General features: G+C 37.4%; 1 protein-coding gene across 5 annotated transcripts in view; it reads left to right on the forward strand.

Moving 5' to 3' along the window:
* GDAP2 (ganglioside induced differentiation associated protein 2) overlaps positions 1–27,984 on the forward strand; it is a 56,952-nt gene that overhangs the window by 13,351 nt on the left and 15,617 nt on the right. For all 5 annotated transcript variants that reach the window (XR_012075868.1, XM_072967916.1, XM_006216136.3 and 2 more), the window contains 7 exons: positions 4,121–4,274; positions 4,695–4,783; positions 8,900–8,976; positions 14,439–14,598; positions 16,166–16,322; positions 25,680–25,756; positions 26,486–26,562. Coding sequence is in view for 4 of the 5 variants with exons in the window: in XM_072967916.1 (XP_072824017.1) it covers positions 4,121–4,274; positions 4,695–4,783; positions 8,900–8,976; positions 14,439–14,598; positions 16,166–16,322; positions 25,680–25,756; positions 26,486–26,562 (791 nt within the window). In the remaining variant the exon portion in view is untranslated. The remainder of the gene's footprint in view (positions 1–4,120; positions 4,275–4,694; positions 4,784–8,899; positions 8,977–14,438; positions 14,599–16,165; positions 16,323–25,679; positions 25,757–26,485; positions 26,563–27,984) is intronic.

Below are 27,984 nucleotides of genomic sequence, written 5' to 3' on the forward strand. Positions count from 1 at the left end.
AAAAGGAGTAAGGAGATTGAATCAGTAGTCAAAAACCTCCCAACAGAGGTAAGCCCAGGATCTGATGGCTTCCTTGGTGAATTCTGCATACATATAGAGAAGAATTAATACCAGTTCTTCTCAAACTCTGTCAAGAAATTGAAGAGGAGTGAACATTTCCAAACTAATTTTACAAGGCCAGCATTATCCTGATACCAGAGCCAGATAAGGACACTACAAGAAAAGAAAAATATAGGCCTATATCCCTGATGAATGTAGATGCAAAAATTCTCAACAGAGTAGTAGTAAACCAAATTCAACAGCACATTAAAGGGATCACACACTGTGATCAGGTGGGATTTATCATTGGGATATAAGGAGCTCAACATATGCATCAATAAATATGATAAACCACATTAATAGAATGAAGAATGAAAATTATATAATCCTCTCAATAGATGTAGAAAAAGCATTTGACAAAATTCAACCCATTTTTCACAGTAAAAACTCAATATTTTTGGTACAGATGGAACATACTTCAACATCGCTAGAGCAGTTAGGCAAGAAAATGAAATAAAATCCATCCAAATCAGAAAATTAAAATTCTTAGTTTGCAGATGATTGATCTTACATAGAAAAAAATGTCTTTGAAGACGCCATCAAAAATCTGTTAGAACTAATCAACAAGTCTGGTAAAGTTGCAGGATACAAAACCGACGTGGAAAAATCAGTTGCATTTCTGTACAGTAACAGTGAACTACCTGAAAATGAAATTATGGAAACAACTCCATTTATGATAGTATCAAAAAAATAAAATTCTTAGTAATAAATTTAATAAGGAGATAAAAGATTTGTACACTGAAAACCGTAAAACATTAATGAAAGAAATTGAAGAAGACATAAGACATAAATAAATGGAAAGGTACCCTATGTTCACTGATAGAATAGTGTTAAAATATCCATGCTATTCAAAGCCAACGATCAACTGAATGCAATCCCTATTGAAATTCCAGGGGTATTTTCACAGAAATAGATAAAACAGCCCTAAAATTTATATGGGACTACAGAAGGCCCCGAATAGCCAAAGCAAATGGAGAAAGAAGAGCACAGCTAGAAGCAACGCTCTTCCTGATTTCTAACTATACTACAAAGCTATAATGAAATAGTACAGTGCTGGTGTGAAAACAGACACTTACACAGATGGAATGAATTAAGAGCCTAGAAATAAACCCCTGCATATTCGGTCAACAAACTGACCAGGGAGCCAAGAATACTCAGTGGGGAAAGGATTATCTTTTCAGCAAATGGCGTTGAAAAAACTGGATAGCCGCAATCAGAAAAATGAAATTGCACCACCATCTTTTTCTTTTTTTTATGGGGGAGGTTTTTGGAGTAGGGTGACTCCTGTCTTACACCACTCACAAAAATTAATTTGAAATGCATTGACGATTTAAACATAAGACACGAAACTGTAAAACTCCTAGAAGAAAAAACTCCCAGGGAGAAATCTCCTTGAAATTGGTCCCAGCAGTGATTTTTTTTTTTTTTTTGGATTTGACATGAAAAGCACAAGTAACAAAAGCAAAAATAAACAAGTGAGACTGCATCAAACTAAAAAGCTTCTGTATAGCAGAAAAATCAACAGAAAGGAGGCAACTTACAGAATTAGAGAAAATATTTGCAAACTGTGTATTTCAAATATATCAGATATAAGGAGTTAATATCTGAAACATGTAAGTGAACTCATACAACATAAGGCAAAATGACTAATAATCTGGTGAAAAAATGGGCAAAGGACCCAAATAGACATTTTTCCAAATAAGGCATACAGATGGCCAACAGGTACGTAATAAGATGCCCAATAATAATCATCTGGGAAATACAAATAAAAACTATAATGAAATATCACCTCACACCTGTTAGAATGGTTATTATTAAAAAGATGAGATTACATGCTGACAAAGATGTGGAGAAAAGGGAACCTTTGTGCACTTATGGTAAGAATGTAAGTTGGGATAGCCATTATGGAAAACAGTATGGAAGTTCTTCAGAAATTTTGAAATTGAACTACTGTGTGATCCAGAAGTTCTGCTTCTGGGTACGTATCCAAAAGAAATGAAATCATTATCTCAAAGAGATATCTGCATCCCAGCATTATTCACAATAGCCAAGACATGGGGACAACCTAAGTGTCTATTGACAGATGAATGAATAAAGAAAATGTAGGCTATTAAACTCACACACTTAAATGCTGAGTAATACAGAACATTTAAGCAGCAAAACTGTATATTATATACAATGTATATAATATGTGCACATGTATTTTATACACACACACCACCACCACTATCAACAACACATTTTAATAGGATGGGAGTACCTACACATGTTTTGCTTGCTCTGTTCTCTTACAAATAGTACTCTTTTTGCTATAAATATTAAAACAGCTTTTGTGTTTTCTACTGTGGATGTTAGAATTTGGAGAGAAATAAGTGAAATTGGGAAGCCCTAATTTTTGATACTCAGGTATTCAGATTATCATTGCAGCAGTGCTCCTTAGCAAAGATTGTAGCCAGAGATAAAAGACATGGTGGACAGAGTTATGGCCGCAGTGAACTTATTCTGTGAATTTGTATTTATTTTACTGGGATTCAGAGTACTTTCAGGACTGTGTCTTAAATGTTTACAGTGATGCTAGGATTTGAGCTTTAGGTTAGAAAAAATCTAGGTTGGATTGAACAAGTGAAAGATTGGAAAGTAATTAGCAGTATTTAAGCAATGTAGCAGAACATTGCATGACTGCAGCCTCCAGAGTTCTGAGCTTTTATTAACAATTACTAAAGGAAAGGTGTGATTCCAAAAACCATGGTGTCCAGAACGCTTAAAGTTCTGTTCTCTTTCTGACCTTTGTCCTGAGAGATGTTCAGGAGTGATTCCACAAACTGACTGCCAAATGCATGTCTGCTTGCTTGCTTTGTTTTGCGCCTCCCCCTTCTCCCGCCCGCCCCACTGTGAGTGGCTTTCCTCACTTCCTGGTGATCCTCGAGTGTCAGCTGTGATCAGGAGGGAGGAACTGAGAAGCTACTGGGAAGCTTTGTGTGCGTGGACATGGGTTATTACTCGGTGGATCTTGAGGCAGATGATGAGCAGGGACTCTTGTTTCGATGGGGGAAACGTCCCTTATTTATCAGAATCTGTAGGTCCTTTGGTTTGAGCCTCTTAGTTTCCTAGAAAGGAATCTTCCAGGGGTATACGCGTGGATGTCTGTTTTGGAAGCCAGTTAGGAGCAGGAGCTGGAGCTATTACTGTTGAGTGTAATACCTTAACTAAATCCCCTCCTTTCAGCTGTGCTTGGGGTTCTGGAGTCCAGAGACTCTCTAGTTCAGCATCTCCCAAGAATAAACCTTCCTGTTGCTGTGGTGGTAAAGAAATCAGCACCTTGCTGTGCTGGCTCGGGGCAGGGTGGCTGCAGATTTGAGTGCTTTTATGCAAACTTTTAACTCAGCCTCCTCTTTTTAGTCCCACTTCACATCACAGCCTTTAGAAGTTCTTAGGACCTCCAATTTCTGAGCCTTTTTATTGTTCTGCAATAATAATAACAACACTAATAGCTAATGCATATATGCACTTTGCATGTATTAATGCATTAATCCTGTGAAGTAAGCACCACTGCTGTCCCCGTTATATAGGGAATTGAGTCATGGCGAGGCCAAGCACTGGCCCAGACTGTCATAGCAGGAGCAGAGTGGACTCAGGATTTGAAGCAGAGCAGTCTCTCTTCAATCCAACACTGCCTTTCAGAATAGACTAGCTTGCTTCATATTGGTTACCCCATTTCTGCAAGCAGTTAGGTTTCTCTGCTTTGCTAAGTCAGTTATTTCTAGTCCACTGACTGTTCAAAATTCTGATGATGCTTCCCTGCTTCACGTTCTCTCCCGTGCTCTTTGTCTCTGTTTTTATGTCTACTGCATTGCTTCATTGTCATTTTGGGATCAGAGATAAATGTTGGTGTTCAATCCATATTTTTAACTGAGATTTCTCAGAATTCTTACACTTTCTCTGTTTCGTGCATTGTTTTGTTGAGGTTTTTTTTTTTTTCCCGTAACATCTCCACAACTTACATATTCTCCATTGTCCCCAGGTTGCCGGACAGGTGAAGCAAAATTGACGAAAGGATTCAACCTGGCTGCCCGGTTCATCATTCACACAGTGGGGCCCAAGTACAAGAGCCGCTATCGCACGGCCGCTGAGAGCTCCCTGTACAGCTGCTACAGAAACGTCCTTCAGCTGGCAAAGTACGGCTGGCGCATCTCCTAGGCCCAGCGTGCCACTTGTGCTGAAAGGCCCTGGTTTTAAAAGGAAGCCTAGCTATAAAAATCAAATTTTGAGGGAATGAGTTAATTTAGGAGGACCATGAAGATAGAATTAATCATCTTCTCAAACTTGGCAGAACAACAGGAATGGTTTTGGGTGACTTGAGATTGAACCTGTTTCCATTTTACCCAGTTCCCATTTTACTCAAGAGTATATTTCCCCCACATGGTGCAGTTAAATTATATATTAATATAATTATTAGATAGTACAATTGGGTTAATTATTCTAGTAGATTTGTTGTTGAAGGGACAGGGAAGGAGCAGTTAAGGTACATTTTTTGTAATTAGTTATGTATTATAAATACTTTTAGTGTAATTTTTGTGTTTTCTGTTTGATTGCAGAGAGCAGTCAATGTCTTCTGTTGGATTCTGTGTCATCAATTCTGCAAAACGAGGTTATCCTTTAGAGGATGCCACACACATAGCACTTCGTAAGTAGTTTTGGAGGTACTGTACATAAATTGACATAGCCCTTTGTAAGTAGGATTGGGGACGCTGTCCATAATAAGTTTTAAAAAGTTTTTTTTATCACTAGTTAGTTACAGCCAACGAAGATTTGTTGATTAGCTGATCATAGCACCCTGGAGGGAAGTTTGTATTGACAGGTTGTAGAATTCTTGGTTTACTATCTAAGGTGATAGTTTTATCCATCTGAATGAAGGCTTAGAAGATCTGACTGTTCATGCAGAGGCTGAATGAGACCATCTCATTTGGGAGGGAAACTATACTAGATGATATTTAAGACCCTTTCTGTCTCTAGAATTTAAAGATGAAGTCTTATATCCACCAAAACTTTTTAAAGATGTTTGAATGTGTGAAATTATTATTATATAGGTAGATCTAGGGTGAGGTCATGTTCAGTCTTAAATAGTCTTATTTAATAATTGGCTATGTTAAAAGATCCCTGTTGCTCAAGGATTTTGTAGTAAATTTATGTGTTTTATAGTTTACAGTTTATATAGATTATATTTACACCAAGATTCTTGAGAAACAGATCTTACCTTTTCATCTTTGTATTTCCAATGCTTCCATGTGACAAGAATGCTTTACATATGGTACTTGCTCAAGAAATATGTGTTTTTAAAAGGAATAAAGAAATTCCACTTTATTTCTTCAGTAACCCTGTGTTTTAGGTAGTATGGTGTCATTTTACAAATAAAGAGGCTCAGAAATGTATCACATTCTCAGGGTAATGCAGACTGAGAACGTATATCCAGGCCTCTGACTCCCAAGCCTTGTAACCTGTCTGTTAGACTAGATAATTCACTGTGCTTGAGTTAGAACTCCTTCGATGGGAAGCTACTATGTTATAGCTAGTCTGTGTGTGTTCTAATGGTGCCTTATCAAAGCAAATTCCTGCCTCTATGTAACTTCCTGGCAAGGCTTTTGGCAGGCCTCAACTTTCTCTGATTTCACCTCGCCTGTGCGCTGTCATCTCATAGCTTGAGCTAAACCTTCTTTGGATTAGAATTTAAAGAGGCAGAATCATTTTGTAGAAAAGTCTCTGGAAAGGGAGTCAGGAAGACTGGTTTTTGGTCCCAGTTTTACCAGTCTAACTCTAGTTCTGTGGCCCCAGATAAATCACTTGATAAAGTACCATAGAGATGTTAGCTTTGAGCAGGAATTATAGTAACAGCAGATAAAGATCAAAAGTAGGCATAAGGGACTTTGATGAGACAATTTCTAGCAATTTAATTAGCACAAAGGAAATGTACAGCTTAAAGATGAGCACGTTAACTTGTATTTTATAAGACCTGTTTGACTTATTACACTGTAAAGCTAATAACAAAACTATAACATCTCATTAAAAAATACACACAAGAAAACACGCATAGACAGTTGTGCCCTTTGCTCACATACTTTCTGACCATCTGGGAAATAAATTACTTGTATGCTTTTGTAGCATATATGGGCCAAGAACAAGTCTAATGATGTGGCTCTAAGTCCTTAGTTCCAAAGCTTTCTTATGTATTAAACTATTATTGACTTTTTTTTCATTTAAAACATAAGTATTATTTTCTTAAGCAATCTATCAAGACCATTTATCTTTTTTCCTTAGTTCATGTGCAGTTCAGTTCTTCTCCAGAAGAAGCCTAAAGAAACATCTACATTGAAATAAATTTATCAGGTTATTTATTCATGCCACAAAACTTTGAGTGACTGCTAAGTATTAGGCCCTGTGCCATATAGAAGAGGATACAGTGGTGAGAAAAAAGACAACAGTATTGTTGTTGTGTTTCCAGTTTGGGAATTTTAACATCCCAGATGTCATTCTCACAAGTTAAAGAGTTTTTACTAAAAGTGAGGTGCAGATGAAACTTTGGAAGGAGCAGTGTGGACTGAGCTGGGAGTTAGTCCTGAAACCTTGTAGCTGTAGTATCACTCCTTTTTTTTCTTCATTTCGCAACATTGCTTTTCTGAATGAACTCTTGCTGCAGAGAGAATTCAATCTGGTTATAATTCGGCATCATATTTTGTCGTCCAGAGGAAATCCCACAGTTACATGCTGGGGAACTATTCCGTGTGAACATTAAAACTTCATGTCAGAGTAAATAGGATAGAAAAAATCTTGTTTTGAAATTTTATTTTTTAAAAATGATTAAAGCAGAATAGAGGGAGAAATGAAAAATAAATTTGTCACCTAACAAAGAGAGAATCATGAAGATGTGTTCAGTCCTTCAACAAATAGGTCTCCTCTGTTAAGTCCTCGAGATAACAGTAGTGAACAAGGCAGGCAGTATGTCGATAACCAGAGACATAAAATGTTCATTCAGTTACTAGTTACTCTGAATGATTGCTTGCCATATTCCTAAGGTGTGCTAGGCCCTGGTAGTGTTAATGTTAAGCTTCCTTGGCCTTCAGAAAGCTCTGTCTAGCTATAAAGTGCTATGAGAAGTTCACAGATGGAGGGCTATTCCAAAGATTGTAGGAGGAGCACAGGGGAGGATGGAGTTCTACTCAGAGGAAATGGCTTTTGACTGGGTCTTGAAAAATGAGTAGGAGTTCACTGAGAGAGGGTCATGGTAGATGAATAGTATTCTAGTTAAAGGTAACCGTGCCGGCAGAGGTAGGGTAGTACAAAAGTAAGGGGCGTATTCTCAGGACGGTGAAGAAGCCAATGACTAAAGTGTAAGATGTGTGGGAGGAAAATTAGAAATAGGAGTAAGGGGCAGAGGTGGAGGGGTGGTTAGTTGCCAGAGTGTGGAGAGCCGTGCTAGGGACTTTTGAGTCTTAACCGATAAGCAGTGCAGAGCCATCAAAAAAGTGTTCAGTAAGGAGGGTGACATAAGATAACTCAGGCATCAGTGAGTATATGGACTTGGGAAAGAGAAATGAGAGTAGTTGAGAACATATTGCCAAAGTCTTTGTAAGCAATGAGCACCTGGGAGCAGCTGAAACACAGAAGCAATGGCTCTTAGAACTATCAGCAATAGAATTTAAAGGGCATGATAACCCATTGTAAATGCAGGATACAGGAAGAAGTGAAGGAAGTATCAAAAAATTCAGGATTCTAGTTTAGGTGAGTGGTTGGATGTTGCTATGTAACTGAAATAAGGAATACAGGTAAAGGAGCAGGTGTCGGGGGAAGATGGCAGTCAGGTTTGGACGTGTTGAGTTTGAGGTCTGGGTTATCTGGGCAGATTTGCCCAGTAGGCAGTAAGGGATTCAGTTATTTTGTTCAGAAAAGAGAATATAAAGATTAGGGAGCCATTGACATTTGGTGTAGTACCTAACCATCAAATTAGTGAGCTCCAGAGGAAAAAGAATATAAATTATAAATATGAATAAACACGTGTGTATGTGTGTGTATGTGTGTGTGTATATATATATGTTTTATATATATATACATATATATAAAATTTTAAATGGGGGGGCAACATTTTTAGAAGGTGGGTCTTGGGCATTTTAGAACTAAAGCTAGAGAGATCTCTAATAAGTTAAGGACTGAGAAAAGGCCACTAGCTCTCATTGTTAGGAAGCTGATAGAGAAAGAATTAGTATAAGATAGAAATTAAGGAAAAATAATTCAGTTTTGGTTTGATGGGATCTTGACAGGGATAAAGGGCTGAGTAGGACATCTAGTACTGTAACTGAATGAATGGAAAGACACTTGTGCTAGATCATTCTGGTCAGAGAGAGACCCCAGAGAATAAAAAGAGTGTACTGAATAAAGGAGAATTGTCTGGAGTCATCATCTTCTTTGGCCAGGCACAGGTTACTGGCAGTAAAGCGGTAAATAAAATAAAGCTCTTGCTGTTGTGGAGCTTTCATTCTAATGGATGGTGCCGGGAGGGCAAAGGGGATGTACAATAAACAGGAAAATCCACAGAACATCTAGAATAGTTGCTCTGTAGGAGAGCAGAGCAGGGGAGGGCTTTTAACTGGGGTAGTCTGGGCAGGCTTTACTGATAAGGTATCATTGGGCACAGACCTGAATGAAATGAGGAGTGATCCATTAAAAAAATAAAACTTTGGAGCGTTTGATTTTTCTACACACACAAGTAATTTCGTGTTTATTGAATAATCTTTCTATTGTTTTCCTTTAGGCACTGTAAGGAGATTCCTTGAAATTCATGGGGAGACTATTGAAAAAGTAGTATTTGCTGTCTCTGAACTTGAAGAGGTATTTTGCTGGTTATCTTGCATTGTTTAAATCTTATTTTAACTTGTAAGTGTTCGCCTTTGGGTCTTCATTATCTATTCACTGAATTGCCAGCAGGCAAATCCTAAATATCTATGTTTGTATTTGGCAGTGGGGTTTACCGTCATTTGTTGAAAAAGACTGTATTAGAGACTAAAGACAGATTTTCCAAGGGAGGAGCAAATGACAGTAGTCATACAAGCATAAACACAGGCGTACAAGTAAGGAATAGCATGAAGAGTGTAGTGTACTGCATCAAATTTAAGGCTAGGAGTGGCAAAAATGAAAATTAGGCAGGACCACTCAAGTCCTGGTGCCTTGTGCTATGGAACTTAGACTCTATCAATTATGCAGTGGGGAAACATAGAAGAGCTTTAAGCAGGCAAATGATGTAGTCTGATTTCTACATTAGCTGTGTGGAGGGTGATTTCAAAGGAGAAAGACTGGTGACTCAGAGGGATAATCGGTGGTTCTAGTTCTCCAAGTGAGAAATGATCAGGCCTGAATAAGGGCACTGGTGGTGTTGAAATTTCACAGAACATTTAGTAAACAAGTTCAGCTGGAGTTGGAAGTCATAAATATGGAGGGGAAAAGTAGAAGACTAAGGATGACTTCTAGGTTTCTGGCTTGCGTGACTGAATAATGGTGCCATGAATGAGATAGCAAGTAGGAAGAGGGAAAAGTTGTAGGGGAGAGAGGATGAAGACAAGTTCTCTTTTGAACATGTTGAATCATGGGGGAGCAGTGAATTCAGCAGATCAGCAGGCCATTGTTCATATCAGTCGAAAGCTGAGGAGTGAAGTGTGGGCTAGAGATTTGGCCATTGTCGTGGAATAGGATAGCAGGTGAGATACCAAGATAAGATATCCTGCTCTCAGGGCTTTGCAGGCTAATAGGTAGGTAGCCAGATAAACAAAGACCACCGTGTGGTGAGTGCTGTGCTGGGAGAGTACATCACAGTGCTGTGGCAGTACATCAGGGCTCCTGACCCAGACCCAGGGGACCAGAGGAAAATTCTTCACTCTCAGTATACCTGAAAAAAGTTGTCACCAACGTTTATCATCCAGGCCCAACAGACTTTTTAAAAAATCATTTATAAATAATTTATTGAAGAATTAAAGGATAATGAAAAACAAGCTTAGAAGTATTTCAGTAAGAATTTAAACATAACAAACCTCTTTGTATTATGTAAATTTTGTTGCACAAACATCAAAAAAGATGAAAGAGTACTGTCACATCTTTTTAGTAAAATGATAAGTCCAGGTTCTTATCGCAAAATTCTGTAGTAAGTCCTTCCTGTGGTGACTAATTCAGAAGGTCATATTTCCACTTTGTCCTTAGAAATATGTTGTTGGGGGCAGGGTAGAGCACAGGCTTAGTATGCGTGAGGTCCTGGGTTCAATCCCCAGTACCTTCATTAAAAATTAGTAAGTAAATAAACAAACAAACAAACAAACCTAATTACCTCCCCTCCAAAAAAATTGTCTAGGATATTGTCATCTGAAGACTCAGTGTATGAGATTTCACTTTATATGATCAGTCTTACTTCATCATTGTTAAAGTGGTGCCATCTTTCCCTTTACATTCATTTTTGATTCCTTAATAATTCTGAAATGTCATCTTTGTTCAGTTGTATTCTCTTTACTATTTTGGGCTGAAAATGAAAGATTCTGATTTCTCAAAGCTTTCCAATGAGAGTTAAAAGCAGGCTGCACGTAAAAATAGAGATGCAACAGTTTTTAATAAAATATTAGCAAACTGAATTCAGCAACATGTAAAAGGATTATATGACATCACCAAGTGGGATTTATCCTAGGAATGTAAGGTTGGTTCAACATACCAAAAGCAAATCAGTATAATGCACTGTATTGATAGAATGAATGATAAAACCACATGATCATCTCATTAGATGCAGAAACACTGGGCAAAAGCCAGCATCCTTCCATGATAAAAACACTCAGCAAACCAGGAACAGAAGGGAACCTCCTCAACCTGATAAAGAGCATGTATGGAAAACCCATAACTAACATTATACTTAATGGTGAAATGCTGAAATCTGTCTGCTTAAACTCAGGAACAAGACAAGGGTGTTCACTCCCACCAATTCTATTCAGTATTTTACTGGAGGTAAAACTGTCTCTATTCACAGGTGCAAGATCTTGTGTATAAAAAAATCCTACATCAGAAATTGACACAACATTGTAAACTGACTATACTTCAATAAAAATATACATATACAAAAAAAAGTCCTAAGAAGTCCACAAAAAAACTATTAGAACTAATAGAGTTCAGCAGCATTACAGGATGTAAGATCAATATAAAAAAAAGTGTTTCTACACACTAGCAAAGGATAATCCAATAATGAAATTAAGAAAATAGGTGCCTTTAGAGTAACATCAAAAAGAATCAAATATCTAAGACTAAACCAAAGAAGTATAAGGCTTATACAGTGAAAACTACCAAATATCTTTGAAAGAAAATTTAAAAGACCTCAATAAAGAGAAAGATACTCTGTTTTTGGCTTAAGACTTAATGTTGTTAAGATAGCAGTATTTCCCAAATTTTTCTACAGATTCAGCAAAATTCCTGTCAGAATCCCAACTGACATTTTGATAGAAATTGACAGGTTGAGTCCAAATTTCTCGTGGATATGCAGGGGACCCAGTATGGTCAAAACAACCTTGAAAAAAAAAAAAAGAATCAGAGGATGTATACTTGACCTATTTTGAAACTTACTCGAAGTACAGCAATGAAGACTGTTTTGCTGGCATGAGAATAAACATACGGATCAATGTGATAGAATTTTTGACAAGGCTGCCAAGACAATTCAATGGAGAAAGTAGTCTTATCAACGAATGGTATTGGAGCAACTGGATATCCCCAGCAGAAGAATGAAGTTGAACTCTTCAACCATGTAAAAGAAATTAGCTCATAATTGATCTAGGGCCTAAGTGTAAGAGCTAAGGCTACAAAACTGTTAGAAGAAAACATAGGTATATATCTTCATGGCCTTGCATTAGGCAATGGTTTCATGCATATGACATCAAAAACAGAAGCAGCCAAAATAAAATTGGATGAATTGGTCACTCTTAGAATTCAACAGTAAAAAGACAACCCAATTTTAAAATGGGCAAAAGTTGGTATTTACTTAAAGGAGTTGAAAATTTATGTCCTCACAAACACCTCCAAAAGGATGTTTATAGCAGTTTTACTAATCTTTGCCAAAAGGGAAACAACCAAGATGTCCTAAGTATGGATAAATAAACTGTGATACATCCAGACAATGGAATATTATTCAACACTAAAAAGAAATGAAGCTATCAAGCCATAAAAAGATACAGAGGGACCTTAAGTGCATATTACTAAGTGAAAAAAGCCAATCTGAAAAAGCTGCATCCTGTATGATTCCAACTCTGTGACATTCTAAAAAAGGCAAAATTATGAAGACATTAAAAAGATCAGAGGTTGGAGGTGGTAGGGAGCAGTGAATAGAGCACAGAGGATTGTTAGGGCAGCGAAAGTGCTCTGTATGGTACTATAATGGTGGATACCAGTCATTGTACATTTGTGCAGACCTGTAGAATGCACAACACCAAGAGTGAATCCTAATAGAAACTATGGGTAACTAGGTTTGTCAGTTGTAACAAAGGTACCACTCCAGTGGGGGTTGTTGATAGTAAGGCTATGTGTCTGTGGGGTCTATGGGGATCTGTGAAGTCTCTGTACCTTTTTTGCAGTTTTGTTGTGAATCTTAAACTGCTATTTTTTAAAAAAGTCTTAAAAAATGGGCAAAAATTTTGAGCAGACTTTCTTCAGAAAAGACATAAGCACAGGAAAAAGATGCTTCATCACATTAAACATTAGGGAAATGCAAATCAAAATCACGAGATACAAATTCACACCCACTAGTGTGTAATTACACAGACAGGCAGTAACAGGAGTTGGTGAGGGTGTCGAGAAATCAGAACCCTCACACATAGCCAGTGAGAATGGAAAATTGTGCAGTTGCTTTGGAAAACAGCCTGGCAGTTCCTCCAAAATTAAACCGAGATTCCACTCTTAGGTATATACCGAATACAGTTGAAAACATGTGTTCACATAAAAACTTCTCACAAATATTCATATCAGCATTATTCATAATAGCCAAAAAGTGGAAACAACCTAAATGTTGTCAGCTGATGGACTAATACACAAAATGTGGTATATGCATACAGTGGAATGTTATTAACCTGTTAAAAAGAAGAAATACTGATACATCATACAGGATAGGTGAACCTTGGAAACGTTATGCTAAGAGAAAGAAGCTAAACACAAAAGACTATATACTATATTTTATTTTCATGAAATGCCCGGAATAGGCAAATCCATACAGACAGAAAAGTTGGTGGTTGCCAGGAGCTGGGGGACGGAGGGATGGAGAATGGCTTAGCTAATGAGTTTAGATTTTCTTTTTGAGATGATGGAATATTCTGGAATTAGATAGTGGTGTTGATTCCACAATTTTGTGACTATAACTAAAAACCACTGAATTGTATACTTTACAAGAGTGAACTTTATGGTCTGTGAATTGAATCTCAGTTTTTTAAAAAGGTTGCGAAGATAGTGTCCCAGTCTTCTTATATGCCTCATATATTTATATACATGAAAGATGACGCAGTGTTGCACATGACACAGTAAGAAAACTGATGGAAATGATTTCTTGAATGATTTCATTGTCCTTCTAACCAAGTCCGTCATTCTTCTGGTTTCTTAGTATTCTGTTTTAGTCTTTTTTAGTATAGTTGGAGATAATTGATGAGTAATGATAAAATAATTCTAGGATGATGGAAAAGCAAAATGCTTCAAAAAGATACAGGATACATAGCACTAAATGTCTATGATGTATCATGGGTTTAGGAATGGGTCCAATGGACCAGCCTATATGGAAACTATAAGATAGAATGAGGTTTATTCTAATTTTTTAAAAATGAGATATGTCTTGTTCTTTGGGAAACCTCTAAGAAAGAATAAAAGTCATGAAATAGCAATCCTTCACAAAGGGTTAAGAACTTTTTTTTTTTAATCTCAAAAAACTAAACTGGGTCAAATGGATGGCACACTGAGGATTAAGGAAGTAGCACCTGAGCTGAATCTTGAGAGACCAGTATCATCAGTGAGGTGAAGGGAGGGGATGGGGACAGCGGAGCAGGACTTACGCATTCCAGGTTCAGTGACCTGGAACTGCCAGGATGGGAGATTATGTTAACTTGACTGACCAGCAATATCCTGATCCTCAAGGAGAACTTATTGAGGGTCCCAGGCAGCGTCTACTCTGAGCCTGAAAGCGGTAAGGTCTTCTTTCTTGATGGAGGCTGTCTTCACAGCCTGGAACAGTACTGAGCGCTGCTGCCGCCTGCTTCATTACTTCCTTATTTCTCACAGAATGTTTGGCTTTTCTCACACAGGCTACTTACCGGAAGCTGCTACCTCTGTATTTCCCAAGGTCGTTGAAGGAGGAGAGTCGCTCGTTGCCATACCTACCTGCAGATATTGGAAACGCAGAAGGGGAGCCTGTGGTACCTGAACGACAGATTAGAATTAGTGAGAAACCTGGTGCCCCGGAGGGTGAGTTCTCCTTTTCTTAATTTCCCTCTTGAGGAAGCCAAGGGACTGATAAACACCAACCACCAAAGGAGTAGGAAGTTCAGCCTGACCTCTGGGAGGCTCTCTATTAATGAACACCTTTAGATGAGCATCAAGTTAAAACCTGCAGAGGGCTACGCATCTCTTTTTTATCACCAGTACTCAGATTTAAGTTAAATGGAGGGAATGATAAATGATTTAGCATCCGAAAATGTCTGTGAACCAAGCTTTGCTGGAGGGGGGCTCAGATACTTTTCGGGAGCCTCCAGTGGGGGTAGTGCACCCTTGAAATGTGCTCAGCATCCTTTGGAAATCCTCACAGTTGTGACCCCTGCAACAGAATGTAATTTTTCCTACATGGATAAAATGTATTTTGGATGACAAGGAGTGACAAAAAGCAAGACCAGTTGCGATGGCAGTGCTGGGCAGTGGGTGAGACTAACTCATTAGCCGAAGGTTCCCTTCTGTCCAGCGCTCTCAAAGAGCTTGATTTGCATCTATGTCTCAAAAGATATCATTGCCGTATAGATAGAAGCTCTGTTAGGATATTGCATCTGTTCAAATAGATGTAAAATCAGCTTTGCTTGAGGGAGTGAAGATTCATTTATGGGTATTTTTTAAAAGCAGACTTGTCAAAGCTCTTGCCTGTCACAGTTTAAGGAGCAGTGACATGGATGTGAGGAAGTCCCAGCTGGGTGGCCCAGCAGGCAGGGCTTCAGGTGGCGGCATTGCCTTGGGAAACTCCTCATGGTTCAAGAGTTTTGTTTGTTTGCTTTTCTTTCTTTAAAAAAATTTTTTTTTGGTTTGTTTTAAACAGATCTGGTAAGGCAGTGGGGAAAACACGAAGAGATGATCCATTCCCAAGGGACTGGTTTCCGCTAGCCAAACGTAGAGTGAATTTCATATGGATCAATCAGAAAGCCAACGTTAAGTTGTATTGAGAACTGTAACTCATATGGACCAGAATGATTATGTAGGCATGACCAGCATAGAAAATCGGAATGCTAACTTACAATCAAAACATATTTTAGTGAATGTGGATCGTTCTCTGCCCTGCTGGTCCACCCATCTTTTATCGGGGGTTACCTGACAACAGGACTGAAGATTATGTGCCAACCAGTCAAGTGCTCCCTCCTTGAAGACTTCTGGATATATGATCCCAAACATGATTTTTCTTTATGATTCTCTTTCATTGGATGCTGTGCTGTAATCCGTCTTTAAACCCACCTTCAGTATAATTGCTTCTATCTTTTTGTTTATGATTATATTCTGTTCTTTCCTTTCTAAGATTATACCTAGGTCACCTTGATTTGATTTCATGTTTTCCTAAAACTTCCATTGCACATGGACAGGTGGTTTCTTTCATTATTTCAGTTCTTCAAATGCCCAAATCCGATTTCAGTTTTCTGTGCTCAAAAAAATAACCTTAACCCCAGTTTTTTGCACTTTCTTGCTGTCACTCATCCCTGTTGCAGCATTCACAGTCTGTTTGTAGCGTTTCCTGTCAAGCTTTGCCATAAGCTCTCTATTGATAGCATTTTTGTTACAGACAACCAAGAAGAGGAGGATGAAGGCTTGGGAGTTGATCTGTCTTTCATTGGCTCTCATGCTTTTGCTCGAATGGAAGGAGATATCGATAAGCAAAGAAGACTGATCCTTCAAGGACAGTTATCAGAGGCAGCCCTGCAGAAGCAGCATCAAAGAAAGTAAGGCAGACCCCTTTGCACTGACAGACACATAAAGACACGAGATACAAAAAAGGGCCTACCTCTGCTAGATGATCTACGTGTAATGTGTTCTCATTTATTCTTCATGATGGTCCAGGAAGGAGGACATTATCCCCACATTGCAGATGCAGAAATTCAGTTAATTTATCAGTGGTCACAGTTAACATGTGGCGAAGTCGGTATTCAGATGCTTATCTGATTTCAGAGCCCCTACTCTTTCCACTACAATTGTAGTGCCTCTGGGTGAGGTTATATTCGAAAAGCAGAAAGTAGGGAAAGGGGAGAGCCGAGTTACAAAGTTTTCACTTAGCTTTACCGTGTTTGTAATTAAAGCATGATCTACGGTTTTATTAACTTTAAAAGAGCTCTATTTCTTCCTAATGTGTCCCAAGGACCTTATAAAGTCACTCCGTTTCTTTTAGGTGTTTTCTAAAGCAATTCTGAATGAATCTTTTTTGAAATATAAAGAAAAGCAGCTTTTGTACTTCTGGGTAAGCTTGTCCAAGGAGTAACAAACAGTCCAGAAAGCTAGCTGCTTTTCAAAACAATGTAAAGGAAAGGAAAAATCATAAAGTATAACTGGTTAATATTCATTATCTTATAGGGTTGTTTGCAGGGGTAACATCTCCTGAGGTGGTTGTGAACGTTAAATAAGATAAAGTAATGAGCTTAGCACAGCATCTGGTACTTAACAAGCTCTTTAAATTGGTCACCACTGTTTTCTTTAATTCTGAGCAAATTACGGTCTGTTTTACCTTTGAGCCTTGGTACTTACCCTGTTTGACTGGAGTATTCTCATCCTTCAGTTCCTACGAATTCTCTAGGTGTCAGCTCAGAAGTGATTGCCTCTGGAGACTTGTCTCCCTGGAGATAAGTTGGAATAGATGGAATAGAGTCTGGGATCGATTCCTCCTCCTGTATGCTTTTTCTCACACCTTGTGCTTAGCCAAAGCACAGCCTAGCATTTATCACATTGTACTATAATGATGTGCGGCGGTTGTCGGTCTCCATCTATAAACTGGGAACTGGACTAGATGATCTCGGAGTCTCTTACAGAATTAGAATTTTGTTTTTCCTGAGTCCCTCTTCTTCACTTCCTTATTTTTTATAAACAAAAGCAAATTAGCCACTAGGGGGCACTAATGAACAGCTTTTCCAAAAGCAAGCACAAGCAAATGATTTGTTTCAGTGGTTTCTAAACTTGGCCATGTGTAAGAATCATCTGGCAAACATTTTTTTAAACACAGTAACTGAGCTTCCCCTCCCATGACTGGGACTTTGGCATCTAATACGTTTTAAAACTTTTTCACATCATGATTCATGCGCTGCTAGGTTTGGGTATCTCTCTTCGACTAGGGAGAGCAATGGTTCTCAAACTATTTGGTCTTAGGTCCCCTTTGCATACTTAAAAATTACGGACAGCGTCGAAGAGCTTTTGTTTTTACATGGCTTATACCTACCAATATTTATCATATGATAAATTATTTATTAATTCATTTAAAAATAGCCCATTATGTTTTCATGAAAAATTGCCATTTTTTAGATTAGTGAGAAATGGCACTGTTTTACATTTTTGCAGATATTTTAATGTTTGACTTAATAGAACACAGCTGAATTCTCATATCAGCATTCAAACTGTTGCAATATGTTGTTTTGGGTGAACTATATGAAGAAAATCTGACCTCACACAGTCACATAATTGGAAAAGCGAGGAGTATTTTATGGCCTTTTCAAGTACTTGGGGATATTCTTTGATATTATACCATAACTTAATAAGTGGTAGTTTTATAATGTGCAGTTGTAATATGGAATCTCAAACCGTATCTATGAATTTTTGTGGTGTTCTACCCTGCCCTTCGAGTGTATTTTATAATAGGAATTAATAGCATGATTTTATAACATGATGCATTGGTCTTCTGGAAAATCCTGACTCACTGAGTTATTCAGGTGTTCCAAATATTGACACATTATGTTACACAATATCAAAAAATTATATTTGACCACTGATCTCATCAGAAAGGTCCTTAAGTATTAGAAACTTCTTAGCTTCTGGTGATGGATACAAATTTTCCAAAATTATATATAGCTTTTTAAAGCTCAAGTTTTATCATTGATAACAAATACTGTTGATTGTTTCCTTGAAATGACAGGGTCACTTTATTTATTTTTGAGAAAACTTCGGCCAAATACTCATACTGAATAATCACAACTTGTCTGCCAGTGATTAGTTGAAGAAAAACGGGGTGTTCCATGAAAAGAAGCAGCTAGTGCAGCCTGCAAGTCAGACATGTAATGCTTTCCTTCAAGACAGCCTTGTGCTTCAGTCTGCAGAAGAGTTTTGTGTGGTCTTCCCATTTGGTGATGGGTTACTTTTAAAAAAATGTATTCCCAAGGGTTGATTTAATAAAATTAATAATTTTTACTTCCTCATCAGAGATGTTCCTAACTAAAACTGTCTTTTGTTTCTTCTGTGAGCATTCTGACGAGGAAGAACACGGTGGCCACCAGCACAGCCTGTGCTTCCACCTTGATTTGTGCTACGGCAGTAGTCGTTTCACCCGGCTGTTGCTTTTGCACCATCAGTGCAAACTTCAACACAGTGAAAAAACAAACGAGGTTTCGGTATTGTTATGAAAATAATTTTGACCTTGCACATCCCCTGAAATAGTCGTGGGACTGTGGACCACACTTTGAGAGCCACTGGTCCGTGGTCTGTCAGCAGTGCTTTATTGTTGAAAGGAATTGTAGTAATCATCTGATAGAGCTTTCTGAAGCGGTCTGTGCAGTCTGTAAGGATTAGCATCACCGGAGATGCTTGCTAAGATTCATAGGCCCCACAGTGTACTTCCTGAATCAGACGCTGTGTGGGAAGGGCTCAGGAATCTGCCTTCTAAGGTTTCTTAGGTGATTCTTTTGTACCTGATCTGGTCTGATCCCTTTAATTTACAGAAGGGTGAATTGATCCCCAAGAGTGGCTTGCCCAGAGTTACAGCTAATTGAGGAAGAGCCTTCAAGGTGGCCACCGCAGCAGCTCATCTTCCTTCTCTACCACCGCCTTCAGCCCACCCACACAACTCAACTTCAGAGAAGCTGGGAAAGGACCAGACGTGTTTTGTATTCATATACAGGAGCTACACTGTTGTCATATTTCTCAAATCAGTTCCCTGGTTCTCTCTTTATCTCTCTTGTCTCTTTCTTCCTCTCCCCTTGTCTCTCTGTCTCTCCCCACACACACGCATACGTGTACACACACACACACGCGCGCCTTTTTCATTGCTCCATGAGTGATAAGATAAAATGGAATTTTTTACGTGTATGTTTGGACTGGATACTTGTATGTCTGTGTCTGTCTCCTTTTAGTAAGGAGATTTGTTTTAGTTAATAATGACTAATTCAAGCCACTGTTAGAATGAATCTATATTCACTGAGTCCATGGTTTCTGGAAAAGGGTCCTCAGTAAAGGGATAGGTTCTAGGAAGGAATGTGAGTACAGTGTGTCCTTCTCGTTGGTAGAAGGCCATGATCTTGAGATTCAAATGAGTCACACAGTTGACAGTTTCCATTCAGTTCAAGAAACGTTGGATATTTACTCTGTACAGGATAATATTCTAGAACTGAAATACACAGGTGAATAAGGTGGTCCCTCTTGACTGGCACTTCATGAATGAGCCACGCTGCCTTCACATGTCAGGGTGGGTTCTGTACGGTGTGCTCTGGTTGTCGTGCACATCCAGCCAACACATAGCTGCAGGCTTGAGGGAGAGCACAGCCTGTGACTCCCCAAGCCTGAGCCAAGAAACAGAGGCTTGGCGCCACTACCACTCAGTTCCCCTGAGGGATGAGTTACGTCTGAAACAAAAGATTGTCAGATTACTTCAGAGTAATAACAGCAGGTCAAAAGTGTGGCCCGGGGAACCTAGACCCTTTCAGGGAGCCTGTGAAGCCAAAATTATTTTTATAATCTTACTAAGACTTATTTGCCCTTTTTATTCTCATTCTCACATTGTTCAGTGGAGTTTTCCAGAGACTGCTTCACGTGTGATATTGCAGTAGGTTAAATACAGACTAGATGTGAGAATCTAGTGGAAATTAAAGAGATTTGCAGAAATATAATAGTGTAACTCTTCTCCCTCAATATAGCTTTTTTAATGAAAAGTTATTTATGTCACATAATAGATTTTCATTGTTTTCAAATTGATATTAAAAATTTTTTTTCTGTTTATTCCTAATGTGGTAAATATTGGTAGGTATGATTGACATAAACATAAAAGGGTCCTGAGACTCAAAAGTTTGAGAACTGATGACTGACTGGCTGGGAGTTTACTATAACTGAGCTATAAGTCATCTGCTTACATACATACATCTGCCATGTGCTAAATGTTCAAGATTGAAGGTTGTAGTTTTTAAGTTTTGTTTCTCTTACTCTTTCTAAATCAGGCTCTATTTATACACATTGAGTCTGGTTTTTGTATCTCTTAGGACTTAAGTAGGTCTTAAGGAAGTAGTATCTTTTTGAAAGTCTTCAGTTCTTCTTCAGTAATAAAACTGATGGTCACATGGATTGGCTATAGGGTCAGATCACTCCTTTCATAGCATTGCCTTGTCTCTGTGTAATAATTTTTTTAATATCTAAAATAATTATAGGCATATTGTCTAACTCATGATTAATGTTTCCAGGTCCTCCATCCAGTTGTGACACTACTTTGGGTGTATCAGAAGATAGAAGTTGGCTTACTTACAAAAATTAGCAAGCAATCTAAATACTCTTTTCAAAGATACAGCTTTTAAAACTCTTAAAATTATCTTATAATAGCTTTTTTCTTTGTCATTAGTGTTCCTTGGTTGGCTTAAGATCCAACTGCCTGTAACTCTTATGTCATTTCTCACAGTAAAAAACTTTATCTGATTCATTATTAAATATTTGTTGAGCCCTTACTAATGTGCCAAGTGTTGAGCTAGAAACATAAGAAAGTGACATGCAGGGCAGATACAATCCCAGGCCTTGTGGATCATAGGGTCTTGCAGAGGAGAGGAATGTTTAATTAATTATTATATGAAAGATCTATTTAAATTACGGGTACAATAACAGTATATAACAAGGGTTTTAACCAAGTCCAGTGTGGGACAGTTGCATAAAGTCAGGAAATGCTTCTGTTAATTCCAAAGCTGAAATTTTCCTTGGTTGTACACAAATGGATTAATTACTGGACTTCTAAGAGTAATTTAGCTTAAGTTTTTATCATTCAACTTGCAGCTATGCAGACGGATAATTTATTGACTAGAAGAAATTGCCTGGTATTAGATTTGTGAGGACAGCATCCAACATTAGTTGACTGCAGCCTATTGAGAAATTATCTGCTCAATATTTCTGCCTTGCGAGCTCTGTAGTGGCTACTTTTGCTGCCATTATGATATATTTTGTGTGACTGCTCACTCATGATTATTATATTTTACTCATCAAGTAATAGAAATGTGTTTATTTGGAATAAGCTGTAGGAAAATAATAAACCATTTTGCGGGGTTTTTTAAGCTTTTGATTGTTGGATTAGAATGAAAGAGTACATCTTCATTGAAATAAAACGCAGAAACGACAGCAAAAAGTGAGGTGCAGTTTATCAGAGACAAAACAGAAGATTTAAAATCTTCTTTGAATAGATGAGGGGAACAGGGAAAGCATAGTTTCTCTATTGGATGAGGAGATAAAGCTGGCACCTTTGGTTTTATTTCCTCCTTCCAAATACTGACTTAAAAGAAAAGAAAACTTGAGTAAATAATCAAATCAAATTTACACAATCTATAGTGGGAATGGGGGACACTTAATTAAAACAAGAAACCAGATGAAGATTGCAGTTGTGAGTTATTGCAATGGAATTCATCTCCGGGTCCTTAGAAACTGGAACAGTACCAGTGTCTCAGCAGTAATTTTAAACCTTTTTTAAATTATAAAGCCTTTAAGGGTCTGATGTAAGCATAAACCTTCTCCCATAAACATGTTCATATGGATTTTGCCTGTCCTGGGATCTCAAGTTATTAATCACAGATCAAGATTAAAGACATTTTAGACTTTACACTATTTCAGAGTTCGCACCATGGGCTAAAATTAATTTTAGTTGGATTAAGGACTTAAATTTAAAAAAAATTTTAAATTCATGGAAAAAGTTATAAAGTAAGTATTTTTCATAACTTGGAGAAAAGATGGGTTTCTTAAGATATTAAAAGCATTGACTATAAGAGAAAAAATGATTTTGACTGTATTAAAATAAAGAACTTTAGAAAATGGAGCAGTTAAGCTTAAAGAAAGTGAAAAGCAAGTTGCCAAATAGGAGTATTTACAATACATACAACTGGCAAGTGATTAGTATCAAGAATATAAAAAGAAATCCTACATATAAGTGAGAGAAGAACAAACAGCCCAATAGAAAAATGGGCAAATGCTATGAACAGGATCTCAGCATCATTAGCAACCACAGAAATGAAATACGTTTTCAAATCCAATTGATTGGCAAAGGTTGAAACACCTGCTGATACTAAGCGTTGACAAGGACATGGATTCATAGGATCTCCTATTCATTGCTTATAGAAGTATAAGTTAGTTCAAGACCTGTGGAAAAGAGGTTTGGCCTTATCTCCTAAAACTGAGCATACCCTGTAAAATAGTACTTCCACTCCTACGTGCCTACCCAAGAGAAATCATACACACATATACCTGGAGATAATGTAAAATAAGTTGATCATAGCACTGTTCACAGTAGCAAAAACCTGGGAACAGCTCAAGTGCCTGTCAGTAGGAGAGTAGGTGAAAACTATACTTTTTATATAGTATAAACACATGATATAGAATAGTCAAAAATAAATGAACAACATTGACACCCAACAATATAGATGAACGCTAGCAATATAATAAGTTAAAGAAAAGTAAGACCCAAAAGATTATGTACAGCATGATAAGCTTTTTTCTTTTTTGAATCGTTTAAAACAACTAAAACACTTTTTAGGGGTACATACAGATGAATTAAAATGATGTAAAAAGGAAAGGAGGAAAATGATGAACTTGAGATCCCAGATGATGTGTGAGGAGAGTCAGGGTCTAGCTAGAATTGGAGGGAAGTGACCATGTGTTAGATGTACATTTTTGTGACGGTGCTGACTTTCGTTTTGGGTAGGTTTCAGAGTGCTTCTTACTCCATTAAAAATAACTCATTAGATGGTTAGTTTTTAAAGAGAACCACACATGTACCAGTGAAGAGAGTGTTGTGAACCAAGGGTGGTTAATTCTATTTTGTGCATCTGAGTTCCTGTTTAAAAATTGTTTTCTTTATAGAAACATGTAGTTAACTGAGTATTAGGAATTACTCTAGAGATTTGCTAGAAATATAGAAACAGCTAAGACATCGTCCCTATCCTGAGGTCTAACAGAGAAGAATTCTTGTGATACGAAGAAGCCAGCGGTTAGTTCTACAGCAGGTCTGGGCCTTGCCTCCCTGCCACCCCCAGCCTGACCCCTACCCCCTTTCAGTGTACAGACTTGATTGATAGAGTGTTTAGACATCTGCTGGATTGTTTGTCTCATTCTGTCTTGTTGCAACATTAATTGTCTTTTAATATGTCTATCTCGTATATTCAGCATTAAACTCTGATGCCCAGGGCCTTTCATTCTTCTTCTCAGGACTCCAAAATACCTTGAGTAATTCTCATGTTTATTATTTCATTCAGCAAAGATTTGAGTTCCTGCTTTGATGCAGGCATTGCATTTATGCAGTAAATCTTTGAAAAATGAGCTAATGAGTACACGAATAGAGTATAGAAATTAACAAGTGTTTTTACTGAATTCCTGTTCCATGTTTTGTGCTATGACTTGTGATGCTTGTAAGATATTTAAGACATGTTATTCTATTTAGTCTTGATGTGGAGATGACTTAATCATAAAACAATTAGAGAGCAGGACAATTGGGGAGTTAGTGTAAATAACCTAGGAAATGACTCTGTGTGGAATAGTACATATGAATAGGGAGAACTACAATAAACATACGTCCTTTCTTGACTTGCAAATTATTTTTTAAACTAAAATTAAAAGCTATTGTCTTTTAATTCAGTTTGTATAAGTGGGCACATTTCTAAATTTAAAAAGGCAAACTATAGAACCATGCAATACTGTGTGTGTGTTTTTTTAACAAACAATAACAATTTCCATGAAACTAGTGGGCATATAACTTATTGCTTACAGTCCATATTAATAGACTTCCTTCGTTGTGTGATTGTGCTTTACAGCTGAAAGATGGCCTACATAAACACCATTTTGCAGATGAGGAAACTTGAGGTCCATAGAGGTGAAACGCCTTTACTAAGGTTGCACAGAAGGTGGTAGGATTGGAACCCAAGTATCCTCTCTCCTGGTTTAGTTTTTTTGTGTTTTGTGCTGTTGCCGTATGTGACCTAGATGCTTCAGAGTTGCTTTTCATGCATTTAGGTACCTTGAAAACCTTTTTCACAATAAAAAAAAAGTGGCATTTTGAAGTTCAAGAAAGTAAATATGAAATAGTAGAAAAAGTGCTGACCTTTCCTGGCAATCTGAGATCTGAGTGCAACTTCAAATTCAGTTCTACTGTTAACTGGCTGCTAACTCTGAGATTAATTTGACCTTTTGCAGGTCACTTCTGCTCTCTGAGACCTTTCACATTTCTTCCAGTTTTAATATCCTCTTAGCCGAAGCCAAACTGTAATCTCTACGAGTTGATACATGGGGTGTCAGGGCTAGTTTGATTAGCCAATCATTAAAAAGCCTGAACTTCCCAGAAAAAATTACCTGCTTTCTTTGTGGTCCAGCATAACATGTACAATACTTACCTGCTTTTCTTCCGAAAAGTTAACTCCTGAGGGACTGGCAGTTTCTGTTGACTAAAGTATTTTCAATACCTCTTGTGTAGCAAGCACTCAGTAAGTCTTTGTTCAGTGAGTGAACACCTGTTGTGGAGAACTACTGTTGCTTTAGGCTTTCTTTGCATTTTTTTTTAATAAAGGAAGGTAATAGTATTTAAAAACAGTGTCACTTTAAGTACTTGGTATCTTAGCCAATTATCTGAATAGTCTTCATTTGCTCTTAAAAGATTTTTTTTAATCATCTAGTATAAACACTTTGCTTTCTCAATAACTCATTTGTGGGGTTTTTTAATCAGTAACACAGAGTAGAGATTCTGCATAGTGTAACAGCCTCTTTAACTTCTTCCTCATTATGATAAAACACTGTTCTTTAGGAACAGAGAAAGATAAAGCCAGGTTCTATTAATAAATTTAATTTACAGGGGTTTATTATAATCATACTATCCTTTATTCCTCTAGTTACAATCGCTGGTTATGCCAAGCACGATCTGAGGACCTATCTGATATTGCTTCTCTAAAAGCCTTATACCAAACAGGTGAGTTTAAGGATGTGGTGACTTACTCTTTTACTGATTAAAGACCATGCTTTTAGAAACTTCATTTTTCTCTGATTTTGTCTGTTTTATCTATGAATAAAATGTTTTTGTACTAATGAAAGTAGTTTTTACTCAACCATCAAGATCTTAAAAATAACATCAACCTATAAAATTTTCAGCTAATCATTGTACATTGGTCAGCCTCATTTCTTCTTAATGTCCTTTTTCTTATCGTTTAAAATTTCTTCTACTTTTAAAAATTCTATAATCTTGCTATGCAGAATTCAAACCTTACATAAATATATCATGGAGACAGTGAAAGTTATCAGATCCCCCCTTTATATTTCTTTTCCAGACAGTACGTGTTAATTTTCAGATTTGAGTTCCTTTTAGTTTTTCCTGGGCTTATTGAAAGTTGTAGTTAGCTTAAACAAAAAGCTGTTTCTAGAAAGGTCTTTGAACTGCAACCTTACCTTTGGCTGTCCTGATTTAAAACCTGTAAGAGGCCTCATCTTAAAAGTAAGGACAGTCATCAAAACTTTATGAAGCTCAAAAAAAGTGATGTTTGCCACATAGTAAAAGAAATCTGAAGATGAAATTTGATCAACTTATGTTCCTGGTTTGCAATCTTCTACATTTGTTTGGAATATTTTTATAAGGTCAGAGCCCAGGACAAACAATACTCTTGGAATAAAGTTTCTGGATGCTGATTCCCTTTCCTGTTTGTAGGTGTCGATAACTGTGGTCGCACGGTAATGGTGGTAGTTGGAAGAAACATTCCTGTAACACTAATAGATATGGACAAGGTAAGCCATAAGAAGGCTTTGTTTCCTAAATAATGTTGATTTAAGAAAAGAAGTAGGATGTGAATTTGGAACCAGGGCTTAGAATATGAGATGAGGCAGAACTGTGTCTGTGATGGAGTGGCAGCTGTGGCTCTGCAAGTTGGCACACATTATTTCAGTAATTTAGGGGCTTGGTTTGCTCCCTGGAAGAAGCAGAAGTCCTGAAATGCTGGAATGTGATTTCCAGACATGCAGCTGCTTTGTTCTGGAGATGACATAACTGACAAGTTTTTAGTTAGAATCATTCTATATCACAACTGTACTAATAATCAAATTCTGCCTTTCTTGGAAAAAGAGATATTAACTCTCGTGTATCTATCTGAAGAGATGAAACCAGAGATATAGTTAACAGGTGTCATAATTTCTTAATCCCTTCATTTGGAGGTAAAGGACAGACGTAGATGTTTCGTAAAAGAAGAAGTGATACCACTGGTAAATAAAATAAGAAGATGTTCAACATGATTAATAGTTTTAAAAAAAGCGAATTAAAAGGAGATACCTTTTTTTACCTCAAAATTAGCCGTCACTTTTAAATAGTAATCATTGTCATCAAAGATGAATTGAAACTGTAAAAGTAGTCACACCCATTGACTCAGTAATTCCGTTCCTGAGAATTTGTACTAAAGGTATTTGTACTAGGTATGGAAATAGCTGTAGGCCCTGAAACTACCCAAATTGGATCACTTGGGAAGGGGCAGTTGAATGCGCAGGATAAATATGTAGCTCTTTCTAGAGTATCAGTTTTATTAGAAACTGATTACAAAGGAGGAGGATCGCTTTAATAAATGTTAGCCATAGGAAAAACAATATGTATTCAAAAGTGTAAAAATTACACACAACTTTAAGATAAAACACTGTTGTCCAAAAGTGGGTAATTGCATCTGGCTAAGCTCTTAGACTCCTGGTCACTGGTGTTTGGGTAAAAAAAAATTGTGAGAGCATTAGACCTGGCATGTTATTCACAGGCTTATTTGTTGCAGAAAATTATAACTTAAATTCCTAACAGGTAATTATTGTGCTTCCATAAATGGAATGTTCTGTGACTCTTAGAAATCATGGTGATAGAGGCAGATACTATAGAGAAATGTTTATGATGTAATATCAGTAGGCGAGAAAATGATACATTAAATTGTGTGTACACTGACCTTGTGCAGGATTGAGGGGCAGAGAGTTAAGCGTTAAAATAAAAACTGGAAGTCAGTATCTCAAAATGGATTTCATGGCTTTAGGGAGAATTTGTTTTCTACATTTTTCTGTCATGTGGCTATGCTTCTTTATAATGAAAAAGATGTAAGTTAAAGATGAGGAATTTGAAGCTGAAAATAGGCATCTTAATTGCCCTGTGGAGGAGGTGGAGAGTGGATAGATAGGGGACCAGAAACA

This window comes from Vicugna pacos, chromosome 9, assembly GCF_048564905.1.
Source record: "Vicugna pacos chromosome 9, VicPac4, whole genome shotgun sequence".
In the NCBI taxonomy this organism is placed as follows: domain Eukaryota; kingdom Metazoa; phylum Chordata; class Mammalia; order Artiodactyla; family Camelidae; genus Vicugna; species Vicugna pacos.